Consider the following 23,476-nt stretch of genomic DNA (forward strand, 5'->3'; position numbering starts at 1 on the left):
CAATTTCATACTCTTTGTCTGGAGTTCAGAGTTTACTCAGGAAATTTACTCGTTTGCAAATGTAGCACTTTGAATCCTCACGTCCAAGCAAACTATTTTATGGGGCTGGAGCCACATTTCCACAGCCATCTATCAAGCGGGCAAGTGAAATACTACATTTGTTCATTCTGAAAAGCAATAACCTTTTCATTTAAAAATATTAGCACACATTTTTATGTCTCTCATAGGTGAGCATGTTAAATGATATACAGTACCACATTCATCTTGCTCAGGGAAAAAAACAAATACAGGGAATTGGGCTGTCCTGGGGGGATTTATGCTGCGAGGCTGGAAGTTTTGTTGATTCCGACAACGTGAAGAAATAGGAAAGCCAGCCCGAGTAGTTAAGTTGCACTAACTTTGTCGGGAATCGCAGTCCGTAAGATAAAGCTAGCAGATGTCCGCGGCTGCGCGTGTGCGGGTGTGTTTCGGGACCGTGCAGAAGTGTATTTTAATTTCGCTAGCGACGTTGGTAGCGTTTTTTAGCTTTAGAGAATTGCCTCTAGGATCATTTCTAGCTGTAGCTATCTCCCTAAATTTGCAGTGTGCCCTACCGTTTTTAGCTGCCAGGAACAGTACATGCTGTATGACTTTCAGATGTTAGTACTGGCACTCGTACTGATAATGGCATAGTCAGAAGATGTTATCCATTCGTAAATCCACTAGCCAAGTACTATTTCCTCAGCAGAGATTCTTTGGCTATCGCAAATGATGATTTTCACAGTCGGTGAAAAATTACCCAGAGGCTTGCCCGCACCTACCGAGTAATACCCTGCGCGCGGTTATAAATAGCAAACTCCGAGGGGGAAGGGACCGGGCAAGGGGAGAAGGGAGGATTTGAAGTACAATGTTCAAGAAGCTGGTTTAATATATGACCAAGTGTCAGAAGTCAGGTTTCTGAGAATTACTTTTCAGATAAACAACTTTATAGCACCGCACTTAATCTTACTTACTCGAGACATCTCATTTATCACGGAATTACAAGTAACTTTAATTCTATCGATATTCCCATAAAGCCCGCTCGGAAAATCGAGCCTGCCAGCCCCGGAGGCTGCGGGTTTCCCCGGCCCGCGGCGGGGGGGAGGGAACCGGCACCGGGACCGGGACCGGAGCAGGGACCACCACCGCCCCGTCGAGGACGGGGGGGGTGCCCGGCCCGGCTCTCCGGGGCTCCGCACCGGCCGGGGCCCGCCTCGGCACTGACCTTTGGACGAGAGATGGCGCTGTCGAGGTTTAAACCGAGCCGCTCCGCTCCGCTCCGCTCCGCCGCTCCGCCGTCCCAGCCCGCTCGCCTCTGCCACGGCCACCCCGAACCGGCCCCCTCCCGGGGGGCGGGAGTCGAGGGATGGAGGGGGGTGGTGGTGGGGGGGGGGGGGCTAAAGTAAATACAATTAGTTCTAAATGTATTCAATTAATTAGGCCGGGCCAGCAGGCCAAGTGCGGCGGGCGCGGGGTTTGCAAACTTGCAGGGCTTTCGCCCCCCGTTTTTTTGGGGAAGGGGGGCGGGGGGGTGATGGAGGAAACCGATGCCCCGTCCCCGTAAAAAAAACCCCAAAAAACCGAGAGAGAAATGCCGGGGGCGCTGCGGGGGAGCGGAGCGAGAGTGCGGAGCCGGTACCGGCCCGGGGGCAGGTATCGGCACGGCGGAGCCCCGCTCCGCTGCCGGGTCCCCGCGGCCGGCCGGCCGGCTCTTCCCCTCTCCCTCCTCCTCCTCCTCCTCCTCCTCTTCCTCCCCGGCCGGAGGGAATGCTCCTCCGCGCCCTCAGGTGCCCGCACCGCCCGGGCGGGCGGGGGCAGCTCCCGGGCAGCCCGCCCCGGGGCAGGGCGCTCGGCCGAAGGGGGAGCGCGGCGGCCGGGGCCGGCCCGGTGCGGCGGCGGGGGAACGGGAGCGGGAGGAGGAGGAGGAGGAGGAGGAGGAGGAGGAAGAGGAGGAAGACGAGGAAGGAGGAGGAGGGGGCCCCGTCCCGCAGCCGCTTTCCCCCGGGGAGGGCGTCGGGCAGGAAGGGGTTAAGGCGCTCCCCAGCTGACAGTCAGCTGATGGGGCCCTGATTGACAGCTCCGAAAAGTTTCCTTGTTTCTATACTATTATGCTAATGAGGGCTGGGATGGCGGCCGCCCATTGGTCCGGCCGCCGAGTCAATTTCCCATTTGACGTCAGGAGCGCTATAAAACTCAGCAATGCTTTTAAACTCTCCTGCTGGATGAAACCTTTAAAATATTTTTCATCTTCTCGCTGTAGCGTTGGGGTCGAGGGTTTTTTTTTCCCTCTCTCTCTCTTTTTTTTTTTTTAAACTATTATTAGTAGTAGTCTTTTGGTTGCGATATCGCCTTTGATTTTTTTTAAATTTTTTTTTTTTTTTAAATCTCCGCTCTCTTTTCCCTCCTCCCTTCCCCGATGAACCTCTCTCCTCGCTCTGCACTTTGCATGAGAAAGCCCAGAGGAAAGGCACCATGAAGTGTTAAAAAAATAACAACCCAGCCCAACAACAACAACAAACCAACAACAAATTTCCTCGCACCGCCGCCAGCTCCCACTTCCAGCTGCAGTTCGCGAGCTGCGAAAGCGAGAGAGAGGAGAGCGAAGGGAGGGAGAGGGGAGGAAAGGAGAAAAAAAAAAAAAAACCGACCAAAAAAACCCGAGCAACCAACCCTTTATGCAAAAGGCGAATAGCGAGAGCCCCTCGCTCTGATGCATCAGCGGCAGCGGAGACTCTGCGAGGGCTAACGCGGAGCGGAGCGGAGCGGAGGCTGCGAGAGGCGCAGGCGGGGGAGAGCGGAGCGGAGCGGAGCGGAGCGCGGAGCCGAGCGGAGCGGAGCGGAGCGGAGCTCGCCCGAAATCAAGCTGGCTCACCCGGTGGCAACTCAGAGCAGTCCCCTCGCTCCCGGAGCGCACCCTTTCTGGAGGACTGTCAGCAGCAAAAGGATGGCATCGGAACTGGCGATGAGCGGCTCCGACCTGCCCACCAGTCCCCTGGCCATGGAATATGTTAATGACTTCGATCTGATGAAGTTTGAAGTGAAAAAGGAGCCGGTGGAGACCGACCGCATCATCAGCCAGTGCGGCCGCTTGATCGCCGGGGGATCGCTCTCTTCCACCCCGATGAGCACGCCCTGCAGCTCCGTGCCCCCGTCCCCCAGCTTCTCGGCGCCCAGCCCCGGCTCCGGCACCGACCAGAAGACCCACCTGGAAGACTACTACTGGATGACGGGCTACCCGCAGCAGCTCAACCCGGAGGCGCTGGGCTTCAGCCCCGAGGACGCGGTGGAGGCGCTCATCAACAGCAGCCACCACCCGCTGCCCGGCGCCTTCGATGGCTATGCTAGAGGGCAGCAGCTGGCCGCGGCCGCCGGCGCCGCCGCCGGCTCCGTGCCGCCCGAGGAGATGGGCTCGGCGGCCGCCGTGGTGTCGGCGGTGATCGCCGCGGCGGCGGCGCAGGGCGGCGCGCCCCACTACCACCACCACCACCACCACCCGCACCACGGCGCCGGCGGCGGCGGCGGCGGCGGAGGCGGCGGCGGCGGCGGCGGGCACCCCCACGCCGCGGCGGCGCCGCCGGGCAGCGCGCCGCCCTCCTCCGCCTCCTCGGCCGCCGGCTCCGGCGGCTCCGGCGGCGGCGGCGGCGGCGGGGCCGGGGGGCTGCACCACCCGCACCACGGCGGCTCCGGCGGCGGCGGCGGCGGCGGCGGCGGGGGGCTCCACTTCGACGACCGCTTCTCCGACGAGCAGCTGGTGACCATGTCGGTGCGGGAGCTGAACCGGCAGCTGCGGGGCGTCAGCAAGGAAGAGGTGATCCGGCTGAAGCAGAAGAGGAGGACCCTCAAAAACAGGGGCTATGCCCAGTCCTGCCGCTTCAAGAGGGTCCAGCAGCGGCACGTCCTGGAGTCGGAGAAGAACCAGCTGCTGCAGCAAGTGGAGCACCTAAAGCAGGAGATCTCCAGGCTGGTCCGGGAGAGGGACGCCTACAAGGAAAAGTACGAGAAGCTGGTCAGCAACGGCTTCCGAGAAAACGGATCCAGCAGCGACAACCCCTCCTCTCCAGAGTTTTTCATGTGAGTGCCCACAGCCTTGCCACCTTAACTAAAAGTTCTCCCTGGGAGTTGGTGTTGGGGGCTTTGCTAGAGCGACCGCCCGCCTTGCCGCCTTCTAGTGCGTTTTTTAAAGAGCGAAAACTCAAAACAATTTTAAAACGAAGTTGGCTTTTGGGGTTGGCTTTTGTTGGTGGTTCTCGTTTGTTTGCCCTTTTGCTTTTTTTTGGGTTTTTTTTTTTTTTTTTCTTTTTAAGGTGGGCTGGCTCCGTGGTGGCCGACCAAAAGTTCTACATGAGTTTCTTTTCTGTTTATTATTATTATTATTATTTTTTTATTTTTTTTTTGTGGGGGCTTGCTGTTGTGGTTTTGTTTTTTTTTTTTTTTTTAAATTTAAAAGATCCAACTCGCCACCAACTCAGTTCTTCATATGAAGCTTGCTCTTCTTTGAAACCTGCCATCCACATTATATATATATATATTTTTAAGTTCATGAGGGGTTTTTTTTTTCCTTTGAGCTTGCTGTGTCCAAAAAGTCAGATATTTTTTTTTTGCCATCCTGAGTTCTTCATATGAGATTTGAGCTTTGCAAAAAGAAAAATAAAATTAAAAAAAAATACAAAAAAACACAAAACAAAAACAAAAAAATACAAAAACAATGTGAAATTTTTAGACTCCAGCTTGCTGAGTTCCATCAGTTTTTAGCGTTGTTGTGCAAAACTAGAGATATGCCTAGATCAACCTGCCAAAATCAAGCCTGCATCAACCTTCGGTGTGTTCATGTGAGGTTTGGCCTTAATCTGCCAAACGTGAGACTTTAGTCTGCCATTAGAATCCCATACTCATCTCATGCATTACGCTTGCTATTTTGTCTTAGCAACAATGAACTATAACTGTTTCGAAAGACTATGAAAAAGAGACATTATATTAATAAAAAACCCTGCATGCTGGTCATGTACGGTATAATTATTTTTTTTTTTTTCTTTTGCTTGGAAATGGACTTTTGGAGACTATTATGGCATGGCATTCATCCTTTTGTTTTATTGCCTCATCACTTTTTTGGGTTGAAAGCAAAAAAGTGCAACCTTTGATCTTCCTCCTCCTCCTCTTCCTCCCCATTAAAGTTTGCATCTGCTCTAAAACTGCTTTGAGTTACTCAAAACTTCAGACTTCCTTTTAAATGCACTGAAGCATTCCCTCTCAAAAAAACCCGCCAGAATGGATTTTGATAACCTAATGTGGCAAAAAATATATATATATAAAAAAAAAACCAAACACACACGCAAAAAGAACTTTGGAAAGATGTTCAAAATTCACATCCCACTTGGGGGGGACATTGAAACCATGCTGTTGCCTAAAACAGTCTAAAAATTAATTTTAAGTGATCTGCCCCATTTATTTTTTTTTCCTTTTGCATTTGGTCATTGTCAAATGTGGAATGCTCTGGGTTCCTAGTATATAATTTAATTCTAGTTTCTGTCATCTGTTAGCCCAGTTAAAATGTATGCTACAGATAAAGGAATGTTATAGATAAATTCGAAAGAGTTAGGTCTGTTTAGATGTAGATTTTTTTTAAAGATTGATGCACTAAATTGTTTACTGTCGTGATGTAAAGGGGGGTAGAATTTGCAACGGGACTGTTTTAAAAAGTAGTTTATGCAGCATGTGCTTGCAACTTAAATATAAGTTGGGTATATGTAGTCCTTGCTATACCACTGACTGTATTTGAAAACCAAAGTATTAAAAGGGGGAGGCACCCCTGTTTATATCTATAGGGGTATTTTACATTCAAAATGTATGGGTTGGTTTTTTGGTTGGGTTTTTTTTTTTTTTTTTCCAAAATTGAAGTATTTGGGACTGAATTGCACTAAGATATAACCTGCAAGCATATAATACAAAAACAACAAAAAAAAATTACGAACCTGTGTAGAACGCTAATACAATTTATGCAGTTATAAAGATGGCATTACTGCACAGTTTTAAAATGATGCAGATTTTTTTACAGTTGTATTGTGGTGCAGAACTGGATTTTCTGTAACTTCAAAAATTCCACAGTTTTAAAGGCAATAATCAGTAAATTTTATTTTCAGGGACTGATATCCTGTCTTTTAAAAAAAAAATGGAAAGTAAATCTTACCACAATAAATATAAAAAAATCTTGTCAGTTACTTTTTCTTTTACATATTTTGCTGTGCAAAATTGTTTTATATCTTGAGTTACTAACTAACCACGTGTGATGTTCCTATGTGCTTTTCTTTCATTTTCGACTCTATGGTTATATCAAAAGAGAGAATAATCTACAATAATAAACTGCATTTTTTTGATTCCGTACTCAGTTTCTTAGTCTGTAGTTTAAAGTTCAAGAACTCCGAGAGCAAGTACTTCAGTGTACTGCCTGGCGAAGGGGTGATGCTGATACAAGAGCTGGACTCGATAATATTCAGGAGGGGAGAAGGGAAAGGATAGCTTCCTGTAAAGTGGAAAATTGTCGCCCGCTAGAAATCAAGTTATCTCTCAGGTAGATGAAAAACGTGAGCTTTCAGGTGCTGCTTCTGACTTCTCAGTATTGCTCTGAGCTCAGTTTCAGTGACTCAGATCATCCCACCAGGTTTTAGGAGACCTCAAAGGGGAGGTCTGCTTAAAAACCTGATGACATGATACGGCCCTATATTTTGATTGTTTTATGATGGAGTGAAGTGAAAGGGAAGACTTCACATCCTCTTATCATCTGATCCTAGCAAAGCATGCCTGTCTCTAGTAAGAGATGACACCGCATCAGGCTTGGCTCGTCACAAAGCCACTTAATGCTACATCGAAAGATTTCTTGCCATTTGGGTCCATACTGCCTCCTTTTTTTTCTTCGCTTTGCTTTCCCCCTCCCCTTCTTCTTTTATTTGCCCCGTGGTGGTTTTTTTGGTGGGGTTTTTTTTTTGGTTGTTTTTTTTTTCTTTTTTTTTTTTTTGCTACAGGCCTTAGAAAGCCCAGAGAGAACTGAGGAGCAGAGAAAAAAAAATTCAAAGGACTTCCTCCAACTTTTGAGAGTTATTTGTCCTAAACAGTCAATCCAAAGGTTAACGTGCTAGAAACGTTCAGGTCTCCGAGCCCCTCTTCACTTCAGTTCTCCATGTCAAAGGGCATTTCGACTTCGAAAGGCTCCTCAAACCCTCCACCCGGTTCCTTTAAAGCCACCTTCCCCGAGAACCTCCAGCATCCGTTTGCAGAGCCCTCTCCCGCTCCTTGAATGGGATTATCTGCCCAGGTTATTGGAGAAGCGGAGGACTCTCTGAAGGATGCTCCAGCCGTTCCAGAATGGGGGTTTTATCTCCAGACCTGGGCTCGTAAACCCAGCACTGTTTTTTTTTTTCCTTTATATTCCCCCCCACCCCCCCGCCCCACCACTGTTGGTGCAACTTCTTCCCAGCTGTAAGGTCCTCTCTCCCAGGCGCTGGCGGCACTGAAAGGAGAGGACCTGTTGCCGTTCCTCTGCCCGCCTGGACCAGCCCACATCTCGGACCCCATCCTGCCCCGTGTGCCGAGGTCAGGATGCGGCCCCGAGCCCCCCCCCGTGGGCGCCTGCACCCACGGGAACCTGCGTCAGTGGGCGCTGGGCGCTGCTGGAGGTCAACCTGCTCCCGCTGAGGTCCCTCTGAGGGGCCGGAGAGCCGGCCCCGCCGCGGGTGACAGCGGGCGTTGGCGGCCGTGGTTCCCGATGCCGATGCTGCGCCTCGCCCCTCCCCGGTGCCGGGGCACCAACCTGCCCTTTGGCATCTGACCTGCTGTTGCACCAGGGTTTGAGTAATGGTTCAAGCTCCAGATTCTGGTTAATTCGAGTTCCATTTGCTGGTTAATGTGTAAGCTGTGGGTAAACTGGTTGCTATTGGCCGAGCAGAGAATTATCTGCTGGGAAAGACAGGACTGCTTTTTACTTCTTCTCCCACCTCCCCTTCCCCGGCCGAGCCTTTACTGATGCCCAGGGGTTTTTTTGCAGGGGGTCGCTTCGAGGCTTTGCCGCTGCCCTTGCCGAGAGCTCCCAAAGGAGCCCTGCCCTAAGGAAGGGAAGGAGCGAGGCCTCTCCTCGGCAAAGCCCCCCCAAAGGGACGCTGCGGCCCCCGAGGGAGCGCCCAGCCCCACGCCCCCGCAGCGGGACCCGCTTCTGGTCCAGCCTCGTCCCCGCGTCCCTCTGCCGCTCCGGGTTTCCTTGCAGGCAAAGTTAGGAGCTGGCACTAGGATTTTAAATAGTGGCGCAGAGCGAGGGGAGCACCGCTGCCTCCTTGAAGTATCTTCTTTCTCGGAGGCAAAAAAACGCCACCCTGTTTGAACAGCGATAAGAGAAATCCTTCCTAGAAATAGACCGAGTGCAAAAGGGAAAATTCCCATCGCACACCCAACCTGAGAGGGAAAAAAGGCTCTCTCCCAATTTGGCATCGTTATGACACATTGCAATCTTGCTTTGCAAATAAAAAAAAAAAAAAAATGCAGCCTTCCTTAGGCTGCACTTGAATTTCAGCCTGAAACACACCAACTGCCCAACTGAAGGAGAAAAAAAAAATAGATGCACGTTTTAATGCTCACTAAAGCAAAGCGAGTAGTGGGGTTCTCTGTATGAATCATTGCAGGGGAGCGCCCACCTTTGCCGCAGGACTGCTTGCTGAGGACTAATTGGAACCGCTCTGCTCTGAATAACCTACGTTCATTAATCACCCCTGGCTTGACTCTGGCCTCAATCCTGCTCCCATTGAGCTCGGAGGTGCAATCCCCAGGGATTTCAAAGGGGAGCAGGATCCCGCCGTTCTCCCGCAGGTACCTCTCCGGCTAAAGCAGGGGGAACGCTGCCCGAGCAGGACAATCGTGTGTCAAAAGGCATGCGTGGTCTTAATCTCCCCATCACCAACAACATCCTATTTCTCCCATAGTCCTACAGTGCTTTCCCATTTATTAACTACATTACAAAGAACTTTCATGTGACCGGTGCCGGGAGATACGTGCACGGAGAGCGGCCCTTTGCTGGCTGGGAAATGGTGTGCGCTGTGGCTCAGCCCTCTCCTCCCTCCCCATCCCACCTTATGCTTAAGCCTTTTTTATTTTCCCCCCCTAAAATGAAACATAACCCTCCGCCCGACCTCCAGGCTTCTGCTGAGCAGAGTCCAAGAGTATTTTTGTGTTTGTGCTGCAGCGTTTTACCCTGCTCAAGAAATGTCATCCTGGATGGCATCCTAAAAAAAAAAGAGGGGAGAAGGGAGGGAAATATCCCAGTCGCACCAGCGCATATTTATTTCTTGAACAATTTCTCACCACCGCTGGGCAGGCACCGTGCGAGAAGCACCCGTTTGCAAACGGAGAGGTGAGAGCTTCTATTTGTTAGAAAGTCTTCTTCACCCTTTTAAAACAAAAACGCCTGCGCTGAATCAAAATGCCACTTGAAAACTACCCCCACGTGAAACATGGGAGCAAATTTTTTGTTTAAAAAATGAACTTTGCCAGCTCTTTTTTTCCTTTCCTTTCCGAAAGCTTTTGCGCAGCTGTTTCCTCCCCCTCCCTCTGAGTAGTGTGTAGGAAGTTCTTGATCTAGAATCATTCATAATTTTAATACCAATTTCTATTTGACATAATATACTAATATCAGATAGAGAGTGTAGCTGCTTCCTGGATTTAGGGAGGAAATGATGCATATATCAGAATTATCTGCTCAGATGCCAGAACTACATTGGTGTCATTTCAGCATGTGCTGCATTGAAAGGAAATCCTCTATATTTATTACTCCGATCATCAGAGGAGCTAAATGGACCCACTGTTTCTGACACCTGTTCGGATGGCTGAATTTAAAATTTCACACAGGAAAAAAAATAATAATCCTACATACTTCAATGTTAGGAATTAAGATTTTTTGATAAACTTTCTTCCCTCCCTCTTTCCGAATGGCCGTGTTGTGAGCGGCTGCCATGAGGCTTGGGCATTCCAGGGGTAGCTATGGAGAGTGGGATAGATTTTGTTTGCTCAGCCGGGACAAAAAGCCATCCTGCTTGTACACACACACACACACTCGAGCCGTCTGTAGTCAAATGCTTCAGATACCTGTTTCAAGTGCAGGTCTTGGTATGAATAACACGAGGTAGCACACCCCGGGACGTGGCAGAGGTGAGCGGCTGTCGAGAGGATTCATCTTTTCGGGAGGGACCCGAGCACTCAACCACTGCACAGTTTTAAGGCCCCTCTAATGAATTTTTTGGGCGCAGCAGATACAAATCAATAGATTAAAATACTGTACACTCTGCTGCATCTAATTCTTGACTGCCTGAAATTGTGGGGGAGGACCGAGAATAACATTTGTCACTCTCTGAGGGCTGAGTGCCTTCAGATTTGTGAGCTGTAAGCCAACACGATGCAAAAATAGTCCAGGATGTGACTTAACTTTTCAAGTGAAAAGCAAAAGGCCAGGGATCGGCGAGGCTGTAGCCGGGTGTAGCGGCAGATAGGCAGCTCCGGCTCCAGCCCTGGCTATCTCCCACCGTATCAGGTTGACCCGGTACAGTGTGATAACGTCTCAGTGCCACCAATGCAAGCTGCTCGTATCTTATTGCTCGCTGAAATGATCATTTTCTTTCGCTGTTGCCGTACCCATTTTTTTTTTCCCTGAAGTCTAGCTTTTAAACCTGAGCCACTTCCGACAGCAGTGAAGCGTGCAGGCCTGTAGTTGTAGTGCAGTGAGTTACGGGGATGGAGACTGCCCTGCCTCTCTCCTTGCTTGGTTTGAAGCCCTGTGGCCTTTGTGACGTGATGTCCTTTGCTTTTTTTTTTTGTTTTATTATTTTTTAATCCATCTCTATGAATCACCTTGCACGGAGGGAATCGAAGCCAGAGCAGAAGTTTGCTAGAAGTGGTGTTTCTGCGCCACGCAGAGAAAAAAATACCCAGCGAGCAACAAATCAAGCAGTGTCTTCAAGTTTCCAGCGGGGGTAGGGAACGGAGCGTCCCTGGTTGCCACTCTCAATTGTTAATTCATAAAGAAGCACAGTCCTGAAAAATGTTCTCAGCAGCTTGTCCCCCGTTGAAGCAGAAATGTCAATGACTGCGTATGGAGGCGTTAAGGCTCAACACCCTATTTCAGCAGGAGCTCTGGCATCTCCCTGCCCCTCATCCCTTGGGTTTTGGTGTTAAACTCGCGCGTCCCCGAGGGCTGCGGGGTGTCGGGGAGAGCAGGGTGCCCAGGACCGAGGGGGCACACCCGTTTGCCTCCCAGCTGCCCTCCCGGCACCTGCCTCGGCCCGGGGAGAGCAGCACATTGGGGAAGAATTCTGGCACGGCTTCTTAAACGCCTGCTTCCAGCAGCTCCCAAATAACCCGGCCCGGGGAGGGGGTGCCTCTATAACGGTGTAACCCCCCCTCCCTTCCCCCGACGAGCTCTCCAGCAGCACCCGCGGGGTGCTGGGCGGCCAGTCCGGGGCTACCTCGGTAGCCCGGAGGGGCGGATGGGCCCGGGGCGGCGGGGCCCGGCCGGGGGCTGCCCCGCGCCCCGCCCCAGCCAGGCCGGCTCGGCCGCCGCGCCGGGGGGCGCCGGCCTTTTCCGGGCACCCACGTCCCCCGGGGCGGGTGGAGGTGCTCCCACGCACAGGGGTTGGGGGGGTCCCCCCAGCCCCGGGGTCCCACCGCAGGCAGGTGCGGGGCGGGGGCGGGCGGGAAGCCGGGAGGGACGGGGAAGGGCGAGGGCAGCATCCTTTGGTTGGTTGTTTGCTCGCTTGTTTGTTTGTTTCCAAATGGAATTCCTGGAACAAAAGGGGAGTCTGTGCGTAACTAAAGGATCCGTCCGGGCATCCAAAGCTTAGCTCCGGTGTGTCACCCAGGCGGCTTCAGCTGGCTGACCGTCCCCTAGGTATGTTCACAGAGCACTTCCCCTCCTCTTTGGTTCACAGTCGTCTTTGCTCTTTTCTTTTCTTTTCTTTTCTTTTCTTTTCTTTTCTTTTCTTTTCTTTTCTTTTCTTTTCTTTTCTTTTCTTTTCTTTTCTTTTCTTTTCTCTTCTTTTCTTTTCTCTTCTTTTCTCTTCTTTTCTCTTCCCTTCCTCTCTTTTCCTCTGCTCTTTTGCTTCCCTTTCTTTTCTTTCCCTTTCTTTTCTTTCCCTTTCTTTTCTTTCCCTTTCTTTTCTTTCCCTTTCTTTTCTTTCCCTTTCTTTTCTTTCCCTTTCTTTTCCCTTCTATCTTCTCTCTTTTCTTTTCTTCCTTGTTTCATCTTTTCCTCTTTCTTCCTTTCTTTTTTCTTTTCTTGTTCTTAATTTTTTTCCCTTTCCTTCCTTTTCTTCTTCCTTTCTTTTTCTTTTTGCCTGTGCTCACATGGAGACTAATCTAAACCCCACTGCAATCAAAGGGAGCTTTTTAAATGACATTTTGGATCAGGCCCTGAGATCTCTGCAGGGAGCAAGATGGGGCAGGGGGGGCAGGATTTACATTTCATGGCTTTTAAAGAATCTGAAGTACGGAGACTTTCTGAGGCTGAGTTTCACAAGTCTATGTGGATGTATCTCGGAATGTTTATGCGATTAAGCTTAAGGCCCTTTTCTATAAGAAAGCGAGCAGATTCACTTTCCTGCAGCCTGAACCCCGCTTCTCCAATTTGGAGACAAAAGTTCTTGCCAAGGCCTTGGCAGTGGGCTGTCATGATGCTAAAGGGGATGGGGCTAGAATCAGTTTTTTTTGTTGATATCAGCTTCTGAAGCTGTGGTGCTCTCCACTGCAAACAGCCCCTGCTCCCTCAAGCACTTGGAGCTGTTGCAGCGAAACATTAGTGACAGTGAAAATGAGCCCTAAAGTGAACCAAACAAAACCTAGGATTTTTTTTTCTCTCCCTGCCCCCCCCCCCCCAACTTAACTGCTTCCAAATTCCCTGAGGAAAGCATTTTAATATGTAGGAAGAGCTGCTGGAGCCTGCAATGCGATTCAGTGTTTTGTGGTGTGGGATGAACAGATTTTCCTTTCAGTAGGGTTTCCTCCTGCAAAGTCATTGTAGAGGAGGGAATACTGTAAGATTAAATCTGGTTAAAATACTATATTCATGTCACACCAGATACGATCTCCAGACTGTGCACAGTCTTTCAGCTTCCTTTATTGTGAAATCCTTTTAAAATAGCACAGTATAGAGTAGAAAACTTATTGAGTATAACTCTCTTGCACCAACTCTGTCAGATAAAATGCAGGAAAGTGATCAGCCTTCTTAAATTAATAAATCTGCTTAGTGTCTCTGGCTGCCTTCACGCTGTCTTACTTTTTTTGACTCTTTCCTTATTAATAAACTGATAGTTAAATAAAGCCGCTAAATGAATCAATGTGCCTTGCCGGTGAAAGCGGGTTGGTGCCATCCTGTTTCAGGTCTCCTGTGATGTGGCTGAATGGTTGTGGTTTTAGAGCAGGGATGGCCACAGCAAAGGCTGAGACTGCTAAAAGCAGGCTGACCGCATCGCTTTCTGGATGCTCTTCAGGTGTGAGGCTTGAGTACCTATTCCGCTCGGCCCCATGCATGCATTAATAACAGGATGGATTCACCGATTGGCATGAAAGCAGAGGTCATCTTGAGGAAAATGACACCAAAGGTCTACGGGAGTCATTTGCTTTAAGAGATCCCGGGCCGTGTGCCAAGTATTGCATTTAAGGAAGTACCATCCCTTTTCTCAGGAAAAAAAAAAAAAAGAAAAGGAAAAGAAAAAAAAAAAAGGAAACGTTGCTTTCAGTGGCATGCGGGACCATTTCAGTGTGCCTGTCCCACCTTTGGGTGGGATGTGGGAGAGGGATCATTCAGCTGGCACCAAACGTGCCGCGGACTTTTGTTTTCAAAGCTGCAGAGCTGATGTGCAATCAAAATGCTGAAAAAGCGCCTATAGTTTGTCTTGGTTTTTTTCTTATTCAAACCGATCAGACTTGTGGTTTATTCTTGCTCTGATTATGCTGTATAGTTACAAGAAATGGATGGAGCTGAAGCATTCCTGCAGGCGGTTTACAGAGAATATATGTATATGCCTGTGTGTGCACACTCAGGGAGAGAAAGTTAACTCTAAGGGACACAACAAAATATCCATATTTAAGAAATGTGGATTGACTCACTGACTTATCTCACTTATTGTACAAAGACTCACTCTATGTTGAATTTTTTTTTAAATTAGATTTTAAATATGTGTTGACAGGATGAATTTGTACAGTGTGAGTAACCGCAGGGAGAAATGACAGCTCTGCTTTTGTTGTTAAACTACTGTCTGGAAAATAATGGAGTGTGTACAAAAATTGATTATTATTTTGCCAATTACATTAGTGCAGCTAATAACAATCATTAAGAAAGAAATACAGAAAGCTACATGCTTTCAGGTCTTAGAAGCTGATATTCACTGGTGAGGCAAAAATATGTGTTTTTAAGGTAATTTGTCAGGAAGAGTCTCCTGTTATTAATGTAAAGTAAAGACTAGATAGGTGAGCTGGAAATGTTTCGCTTCAAACTGTGTTAATTTCTTTTCAGTCACTCACAGTTAATAAAAGGTACAAGAGACTTTCTAAATTTAATTTAGGATTTGAATATAAAAGGTCCTGTTCTGTACCATAGTGGCACAATAGATGTGTTTTACAATGTTAAAAATTCCTTTTAATAATGGTTTATTTTAATATATTTACTAAATTAGGTACCCGAGAGAATCATCTACAACGGTGATGTGAAAATCCCTGTTACCTGAGGTCAAAAAAAAAGGTATGTTTTCATTTTCATTAGCAATTTGACATATTTCAGCAGGGGTGGTAATTTGGCTGCTTTGTTTTCTGCTGCTAAGACAGTGCTTTTTGGTCCAACCCTGGGGAGCCGGTGACAGTCTGTGGTGGAGTTCCCTGGGCTGTCGGATGAGGCTGACTTTCAGGTGCCTACACGAACCATTTGCGATGATGGGGCTTTGTACTTTTGTCAGCCAGGCAGCTCTCCCGTGTCCCACAACTCATATATAATCCTTTGCAAATGTTTTCTTTCTTTTTCTTCAAATGCTAGCGTTCAGACATCAGCTACGGGGATTAAGGATGGGTCTTCTGAAGATCTCCCTTAGATCTCGATGAAAATCATGAGTCTGTGTTAGATGACTTCTGTACTTACAAATTACAATAGAGTTTAATTCACAGCACTGCTTTCCTCTGGAAATTTGTGTTCGTTCAGTCTGTCAACATTGACTAAAAAATATGCCGCTAATGAAAATGTGGGAATTAAACTTTCAGTCCCTTCCCCTGCTAGACTCAAACAGGGCCTTTATTTTTTCCGTGGAATCTGATTTTTATTGACCTTGACTATAAAAAATACTAAGTGGCTTAAATGAGCACCAAGGTTGCAGTGACAGATTCCTGTGTGAATTTTTTTTATGAAACCTCCTGTTTTAGTTAAGAACACAAGCTGCTGTACAGCCTACCGCACTTTCATCAGCAGTCACGTGCTGTTAGAAAACAGTTGAATTCTACTGGCTTGTGGAATTAAGCTTGTTTTATTCCTTATTATTTTTTATTATTTAAAATTTGAGTGAGGATGGGGAAGATGTACTTGGTGCTCTAGACTCTCTGTTAAATAGCACCAAGAGGAGTTTTTGTTGGTGTATACACTGCGGGAATAGGTTTCTCAAGGAGCACCAGAAGAGGTTCCTTTTGAGCCTGAAGCTCCTCTCGCTTCGCTGAGGAACACCCCGGGTAGGGTTTCGCCTGCAATGCATTTCTTTCTGTGTTTCACCACTGTAAATGAGAGGGAAACCAGACCACTTGGGTTTTTGTGCGAGCTTAAAGTGCAATATGCTTTTTGCAAGAACAGAGCCAAAGAGCGATTCAGCTGGAATAAATACATTAAGTACGTATTTTCATTGCAAAGGTGCAGCACATGTTCCGTCACCTTGTTCCTAGTGTAATGGTTCTAATTTCAGTAATCCCGTAGGAAAACTTTTGCGGTTTCTGTAATTTATATATGTGACTATTAGATTTATATAAATATTATAAGTAATACACATTCTTGTTATCCATACAATAAAAAAGCAAAAGCTTTTTCCCTGATAGACACTTGTGATCTCAGGCCTTGCTTAGCTGGCTGCTCTCCGGGACAATTCCTTGCACCTTCCTTCCAATATTTTGTGGCTATGCTTTCACATATTACAGAAAAGAAAAAACAGCAGCAAAATCTGTTACTTTTAAGCAAATAGCTCTCAGGTCTCGGAAGAGTTAACGAACTTTTATGGCAAGGTTCAGACAGTTCTGACCCCTATGGTAATATTTCATCTAAGGTTACTGTTGGGAGAGAAATCAAATTTCAGCTGTGAACATGATTGACAGGTGAAAGCAAGAGAGAGAAAGACATCTGGTCAGATGGGGAATTTGGGAAGGAGAAGGACAATTCAGGGAAGTGTCTCTGTGATATTAGGAATAATAAGCTTAGATATGAAAACTCCAATCCTCCATGCTGTCTGGAGGCGCGCTTACTTGATATTCATGGAGGTGGATTGGTTGGGGGAATTTAAGATGGTACATTTAGAGTAGTGGACAGTAGTCTCCGTGGTCCAACTTACTAACTCGACTCCTTTGAAGGCATTATGTTATTTCTGGCATACTTTTAGGATTTCAAGGCAATTCATTTTATGAGTGCGACTGGAATAGTTGGTGGTTGCTGGTTGAGAGGTTCTCACCATGATGTCTCTCGCGGGACAGATGGCAGCAGGGTTCGCGGAGGTCAGTCGGTGCTGTCGCTCCATGCCCTTGAGTCTGGGGAGATTGCTGGGAGTTTCCAGACTAAGCACGTGAAATTCGTGTTTATGATATACGCCATTATACCAAAACCAAAATTAGTTGCTTTCCCATAAAATACCACCAAGGGTACCTTGTGGTATTTTACAAGGCAACTATTATTTTCCAAGGGTCGTGTGTTGGCCTATTCCATCTCCTGGCAGATCTGGTGAATGTCCCTCACAATACATACGTAGCCCCAGGCATAATTTATCCTACTTCAGTGTGTTCTGTTCAGTGCAGAAGAGCTTTTCCATCCTCCAACATCACGGAACCAACAGGAACAAAATCTTCCTCTCATTATTTCCTGATCAGCGTGATGATGCTGGAAAAGCAGAATTTGGTTCCGACATAAAAAACTGTAGCCAGGCTTTCTCTTAAAAATGAAGCGTGACAAAAAAAATCTGGTGGTTTTTATCGCTGTCTGTAACGCTTAATGTTTCAGTTTTCAAAGAGGCTCTGAAGGACTTTTGTAGAGCTCCAAGGGCAGGATGCGGCAGTGATGGACCCTGGGATCTAAACCGCATCCTGCCTACATCTCAGGTGAGAGGAAAGGTCCCGGGTGGGCTCCTGGTCCCACCGCAGGCTTTGGTAAAATCCCCGTTGTATTCCCGGGGCCCACACTTCCACCACAAAGGGAACGTCTACAGGGGAGGTCATGCTACTAAAAAGCAAGGTCTGAACTCATACCACGGTAGCTGTGCTGTGAATTCCCTGGATGGATGTTCTTATTTGGGAGTAAGGGTGGATTTCCCTCTTCCCCGATATAACTTAAGCTGCTTTCAAAATAAAATAAATTAACCAGGAAAATCCGCTCTTACTCTAGAGTAGGAGTGTCCACCCAGGGAATGGATAGCACTGTGGTATAGTTTACTACATAATTTCCCCATATGGATGAGCCTTAAAACTAAGGGGAGAATAAGGAGCAGTAAAGAACAGAAACGTATTTTCTGTTCCTTTTCCAGTTTACCTCTAAGACCTTTCACACAGGGGAAATCATGGCACTCTTAAAGTATACATTTACTTACTTTTCACTGCTCTTCCTGCAGTCACACATGCATTTTAAAAAGAGATTTGTCTTTTGTGCCAGACCTTTTGCATCCTCCTACTGTTCGCCTGTATTTTTGATGTGCAATCAAGTCAGACTGTTGCTTGTGACATCATTTTTCCTTTCATGGCAACAGCCTGTGACATCAAACTGTCTGACTTCACTGTAAACTAGATCTTATCACCTAAGTTTTATTCTCAGACCATACATCTGATAAAATTGAAAATTAAAACAAATAACTGTGAAAACAATCAAATTTCTTTGTGTATGAGTGACTTATTTTTAAATTCCCGTTGATGAATTAGCGCTCCCTTTAAAATGACTTTATTTTCCGAAGCTGATACCAAGATAACTTCCATGAAATATTGTTGGCAAGTTTCCCATTGTGGTCAATGGGAGCCTTGTATGTGTTTTTCAAGCAGATGTGCTATATTAAGTCTAAACGAGAATCTTTTATTTCAGATGGGATGCAATATGTTATTCTTGATAAAAAAAATGGATAGTAATCTCTCTCCCTTCCTTTTCTCTCCCCAAACATATTTTGTACAATTTACAGGTCATTTTGAACAGGTAAAAAAATGTTCTCAAGTATTTAAAAAAAGCACAACTTCACTATGTCTCAACCCCCTTTCTAGCTCATTCCTATGAATTTGAAGTATAAAAACATCGTGAGTCTTTATGAGCAAAGAGAATGTACATGCCGTATGTGACAGCTTACACAAATTCCCAGCAAAATGAATTTAATAGTTTTCCCTGTGTTTAGCTCTAAAATATTTTCCAGTGATGTGGCTTTTGCTGTTGTTTAGTTCTAATAGGGGATTTTAAGTTAAGTGCTAAAAAAAAAAAGGAAATATTTTTAACATCTCTTCTGGGTTTTCTAATTTGTGCCACTTACTGAATGATTCACACTGTACCAAAATACAGGAGATTGATGAGACAGGAAAAGTACTGATTTAACATCCCACATATAAAATTACTTCTCAGGCTTCCACATATAGTCCCGATGTTTAGAGAGTGAAGAAACCGGGAGTTGGGAGTTACAGTCTGACTCACTTGTGAGACTTTGACCCAGTTATTTGATTCTAGATTCAGCAAAATACTCCAGCACTTTAAACTTGTTATCTTAGGTTTCTTCTAAAGGTCTGTTACCGTTGATCTCTTTATATCTCAGTTTACACAGTTATAAACCTAGATAATTAATTCTTACCTTCTAGGCTTTTGTGGGAGTTAAAAAATAGCTGTAATGTTCCTTGAAGCCTTTTAATGAAAGCTGGTGTATTGAAGTACTTGTCATTCACCTTAGTTCATACTCTAGGATGAGAAAGCATTGGTGTTGCCCAAGTCCCAGGCACCATTTCTGACGGGATGAGAATTTAGTCTGAGCACACCAAGCCACGAGTACAAAGATGGGGTGTTTCGGGAGCTGGTAATTTTCTGAATTACACATAACGTAGCTTTACCCTGATTTTGAATGAGTCAAAATGTAAGCAAAATCACGGCTCAGTTATGTGCCCCCTCTCTCTCTTAAACACAATGTACCCTTAATACCTATATGTACATACACATATATGGAATAACTCCTCTGTACCTGCAAGACATGTAGAGGTCACGCTGTCCTTGTAATTCCTCCCCTTCCTGCCATTACCTTTATTTCCCAAGGTTCGAGCCATTATCATTCAGCAGTTGTGCAGCTTTGCTTTTCTTCTGTCCCCAAATTATTATTGTTTCCCTCCTACCTTCTACCCCTCCCAATCCATAATGGAGTCCTCAGCTGTAAATTTGCTAACCGTAAAGATTTTTGCTTGAAATGTTTTGAAAATGCCGTGGGGAAAAAAAAAACCCAACCACAACCCCAAGCCTATGAACGACACGCTGTGCCATGCTCCAGCATTGCACTTCTACGGGAAAGATAATAAAGATATTAGCACTCATATAATTTCAGATAGGAAATGAAACCAGACATGAAAGAAACACTAGCTCCAGCTGTTGAGTGGGAATCAAACTAGCTATGGGAATTACAGGTATTGTCACCGGAGACAGCCTGACTTCTGAGAAATGACCTCAGGTGTAGGAGCTTGCTGTGGCCCCTTGCAGATATTAACACCTAATTAACAATCTGTGAGAGCATCCTACATCTTAATCACCAGTGAGGTGAGAATGACAATCACAAGGAGGAGAAGGAGAAGAGAAATGGTAATTTTTCCTCTGCACGCATCATCTAATAACCATGGTTATTCAGATGCAGCTAAATGCGATTTCCTTTTAGTCATTTCTGTCTATTGGAAGGCACAGTAAGTTCATTTGCTAGCAGGTAGGCAGCGGAGGTGAGAATTGAATTGATCTGAGATACTCTGAAAAATTGACCCTGAGGTCATTCCTAGTTTAAATTGGGAAGTAAAGCTGAGCTTATGTCTTCCCTTTCTTCTCTCCCCTCTCCCCCTCTTTTTGTGTTTCCAGGCATGTTAGTCTGTACTGTGTAATTATTTAAACATACTCTGATGGTGGGGAATCTTGTTCCCTCAAAGTTAATCAAAATAAAGAGAGCTTTTGTTAGCGGTGATAGGTAATTAAATAGCTGGCTTCGTGTTGTGCAGAGGCATTGTGCTGGGTTATTGACGTCCCAGAGCCGGGCTCCCCAGCCCTTCTGCGCGCAGACTGGCCTGCCGAAGTCGCCAAGATTAAGGCCCAGGCTAAATTAAGGAAAGAGGGTGTGAAGCTATGTAAATGATTAACGAGGCCAGGCTGTAAAGGAGAGGGGTGCACGGTAGCGTATCCAGAGTCTCCCAGAGGAAAGGCTGTTTCCCTGGGGAGGGGTGCGTGTTTTAAAAATGAGAAAATCAGGTGTGGCATTTCTCCTTTGCGCCTACCATTTTCTGGCTGTGGTTTTAGCCAGGAACAGCTGTAAGCGTGGATGGGAACAACCCACTTACCCAATTTCAGCTTCGGTATAGACACCTAGGGCCGCATTCTGCTCCCGATTCCCTGGTGAAAATGCTCAGGAGCGTGGGGCAGCTGACGGAGAGGCTCTGGGCTCAGACCCGCACCAGAGGGCTGGTGCTAGCAAAAAGCAAGCGAGAAAGTAAAACAAAGGCCGGGTTTGCTCAGTCCCACCAAGGCAGGAGCAGCTTCCCTGGGCTCTGTGGTGATGCTCCAGCTCGCCTCCGTATCACTTGGGCAGGATGGGATGGAGTTTTAATGTAATGCCTTTTAATGGATGCTTTTATGTGGTCTTCCAAACAGCTTCCACTTTCAAAAACAGCTTTACGACAGAGTTAAAATGAGAGGCAGGCAGGCAGGGAGTGAGGAATACATACGCATGTACATCTTGTAGACCTCATTCTGCACTGGCTCTACCCGCAGCACTCCCTTGCTGTGCTCAGTAACAATCTCTTTCCGTATCACTTGGACCCAAATTATATTCTAATAAGGAGAGAATGGCAAAGCAAAGACAGCATCATATTAACCACTCAGCTTCCATGGAAACTCCCATCATTTTCTTTCCCATGACAAGAGATAATCTCTATGTTTTCTGTTATCCTCACTTCTTCAACTCCTTTAGCTTTGTTTTCACATGTTGGCCTTGCGCTAAAAAATACAACTTGACATCTTGTGTCTTCTCAGCTAAAAAGGTATCAATTCCTGGACTTAATGTCAGCTGTACCCAGATCAAAGACAAGAAACATAAAAGTTGACATATATTATTTATTTCATGGTTTACATCAATGATGTTTCTCTCTACCCTTTTTTATTATTATTGCTGATGTTTTGCCCATAATGTTGCGCTCACTTCTCAAAAGTGTTTGTCCCCTACAGACAAATATTCATATTAATGTAATCCATCAGCAGTTAACAAACGCCAGCTCAATTCAGTGTTTGCCGCACACCCAAAAATCCCATTGTTTTTGCAGGACTCTTTGGGTGTGAGAAGAATGCAGGATCGGGCTCTTGGGGAGAATTTCGGAGCTGGAGACTTTCTCCCCCAGCCCCAGAAATGCACGGGGTCGGCTGGAGCAGCAGCCCGGGGTGCTGGCGCAGGGAGTGGGAGATGCTGCATTCTCTCCCTGCATTGTGAGCCGCTGCAGAGGCGAGACGAATGCCAGGCTTTGAGGCGAGCAAAAGCTCAAAAAAGACTTTTTTTTTTTTTTTCAGTTGTTTGGGTTGTTTTTTTCCCTACCTTTCCCCATCTCTCTTGCCTGCCTTTGGAGTTCTGAGTGAGTAATACAGGATCTGGCTTGTAACTGTGGCCAGAAGATCATCTGAGATCAGTCAGAAATGCTGTTCCAACCTGTGCATCCATCTGACCATGCAGTTCAGTGTAAAACTTTCCTTTTTTTCCCCTCTTTGTCAACAACTGTGGCAGGTTTTACTTCCTGAGTTACAGAATCAGCTGAAATGCTGAGTCTGATTTTGCCCCCTCCCCTCCCACGAGCTATTTTTTTTCTGCAATGAAAATAATAATGCTTGAGAAAGATCCTTGGGATTTTTAGGTTTTTGTTTTCTTTTGTTTAGTTTGGTTTTATTTTAAAGCTTGCTGACAATTGTCAAATGTTCATTCTAGCAAAGAAGTGCTCGGAGGGTATAGCCCCGCTGTACAGCCGACAGGAGTAATTTGCCGTGCTCCTTAGAGCTCAGCTGTTCAGCCAATGTGTGTCGCTTTACTATTTCTTTAAAATTTAATTGGGATCAGGCAATCAAGTGTCTCCAAATTTTTTGCCTCTTCAGGCTGCAATAAAGCCACTTATGATTTATAATCAAAGTTTGGTATCGTTAAACTAAACTGTAAAACTGACTACAGGGTTTCAGTCATAAAATAAATATACGATAAACATTGCAATGGGGCTTGAGTAGCACAGCTAACAACAACACGGTGACTGCGTATACACACACACACACATAGGTTTTTTTTTGAGTGTGTGTGTATACATTTAGTTCCAGAGGTAAGAAAGATCTAAATAATAGATAACTGACAGGTATTCTTTCTTGGTAGAATTGAAGCTGAGATAGATTTATAGCCCAAGTAGTTATTTTAAATGCAAAATGAAGTGTTAATTTATTAAATTCATTTATGCATCAACATTATTTTTATGTCTCTATTTATATTTTCCTGTAATCTGGAGCAATGTAGTATTCATCCTGGGTTTTTCTGTCTGTTGACTGTAGCGCTCCTTTGCTTAGATTTTTTTTCTAACAAGGCAGCTCATTTAGAAAGAAATGTTTATGTGAAGTGCTTGTCAGTTGGCATTTTTACTGGTGTGCTAACCCAAAGGTAAAATATAAAGGCACGTCTTTTCCTTGCTGGCTTGTTGCTACTAGAAGGGTTCCTCCCTTGTTAGCTTGATAAATAATTTTACTAGCGGGAATCTGCTGAATTTTTATGCTTGCTGTCTATTTTCTGCTTGCTGCAAATAAATTCCAGCACTCAGAGGGCACTAAAACTCCAAACACATGGTATTTTCCCATTTTGTTGCTGGTTGCCTAAAATATTTATTTCATCTTGTGTTTTTAATTAAATCTTTTTTTTTTAAAAGAAAAGGAAAAAAACCCTCAAGTATTGCAATTATTTCCAAATGAAGGTTTCAGTCCAGATTGTGCTTAATATAAAGT

The 23,476-nt window shown here is 46.1% G+C and overlaps 1 protein-coding gene across 5 annotated transcripts in view; it reads left to right on the forward strand.

Annotated features, from left to right (window-relative positions):
- Positions 1-575: 575 nt before the first annotated feature.
- The window catches only part of MAF (MAF bZIP transcription factor), a 194,074-nt gene continuing 171,173 nt past the window's right edge, over positions 576-23,476 (forward strand). For all 5 annotated transcript variants that reach the window (XM_075039983.1, XM_075039986.1, XM_075039984.1 and 2 more), the window contains exons 1-2: positions 576-4,089; positions 14,715-14,779. In XM_075039983.1, coding sequence (XP_074896084.1) covers positions 2,963-4,089; positions 14,715-14,748 — 1,161 coding nt within the window. In that variant the 5' untranslated portion in view covers positions 576-2,962 and the 3' untranslated portion in view covers positions 14,749-14,779. The remainder of the gene's footprint in view (positions 4,090-14,714; positions 14,780-23,476) is intronic.

This window comes from Buteo buteo, chromosome 11 (genome assembly GCF_964188355.1).
Source record: "Buteo buteo chromosome 11, bButBut1.hap1.1, whole genome shotgun sequence".
In the NCBI taxonomy this organism is placed as follows: Eukaryota; Metazoa; Chordata; class Aves; order Accipitriformes; family Accipitridae; genus Buteo; species Buteo buteo.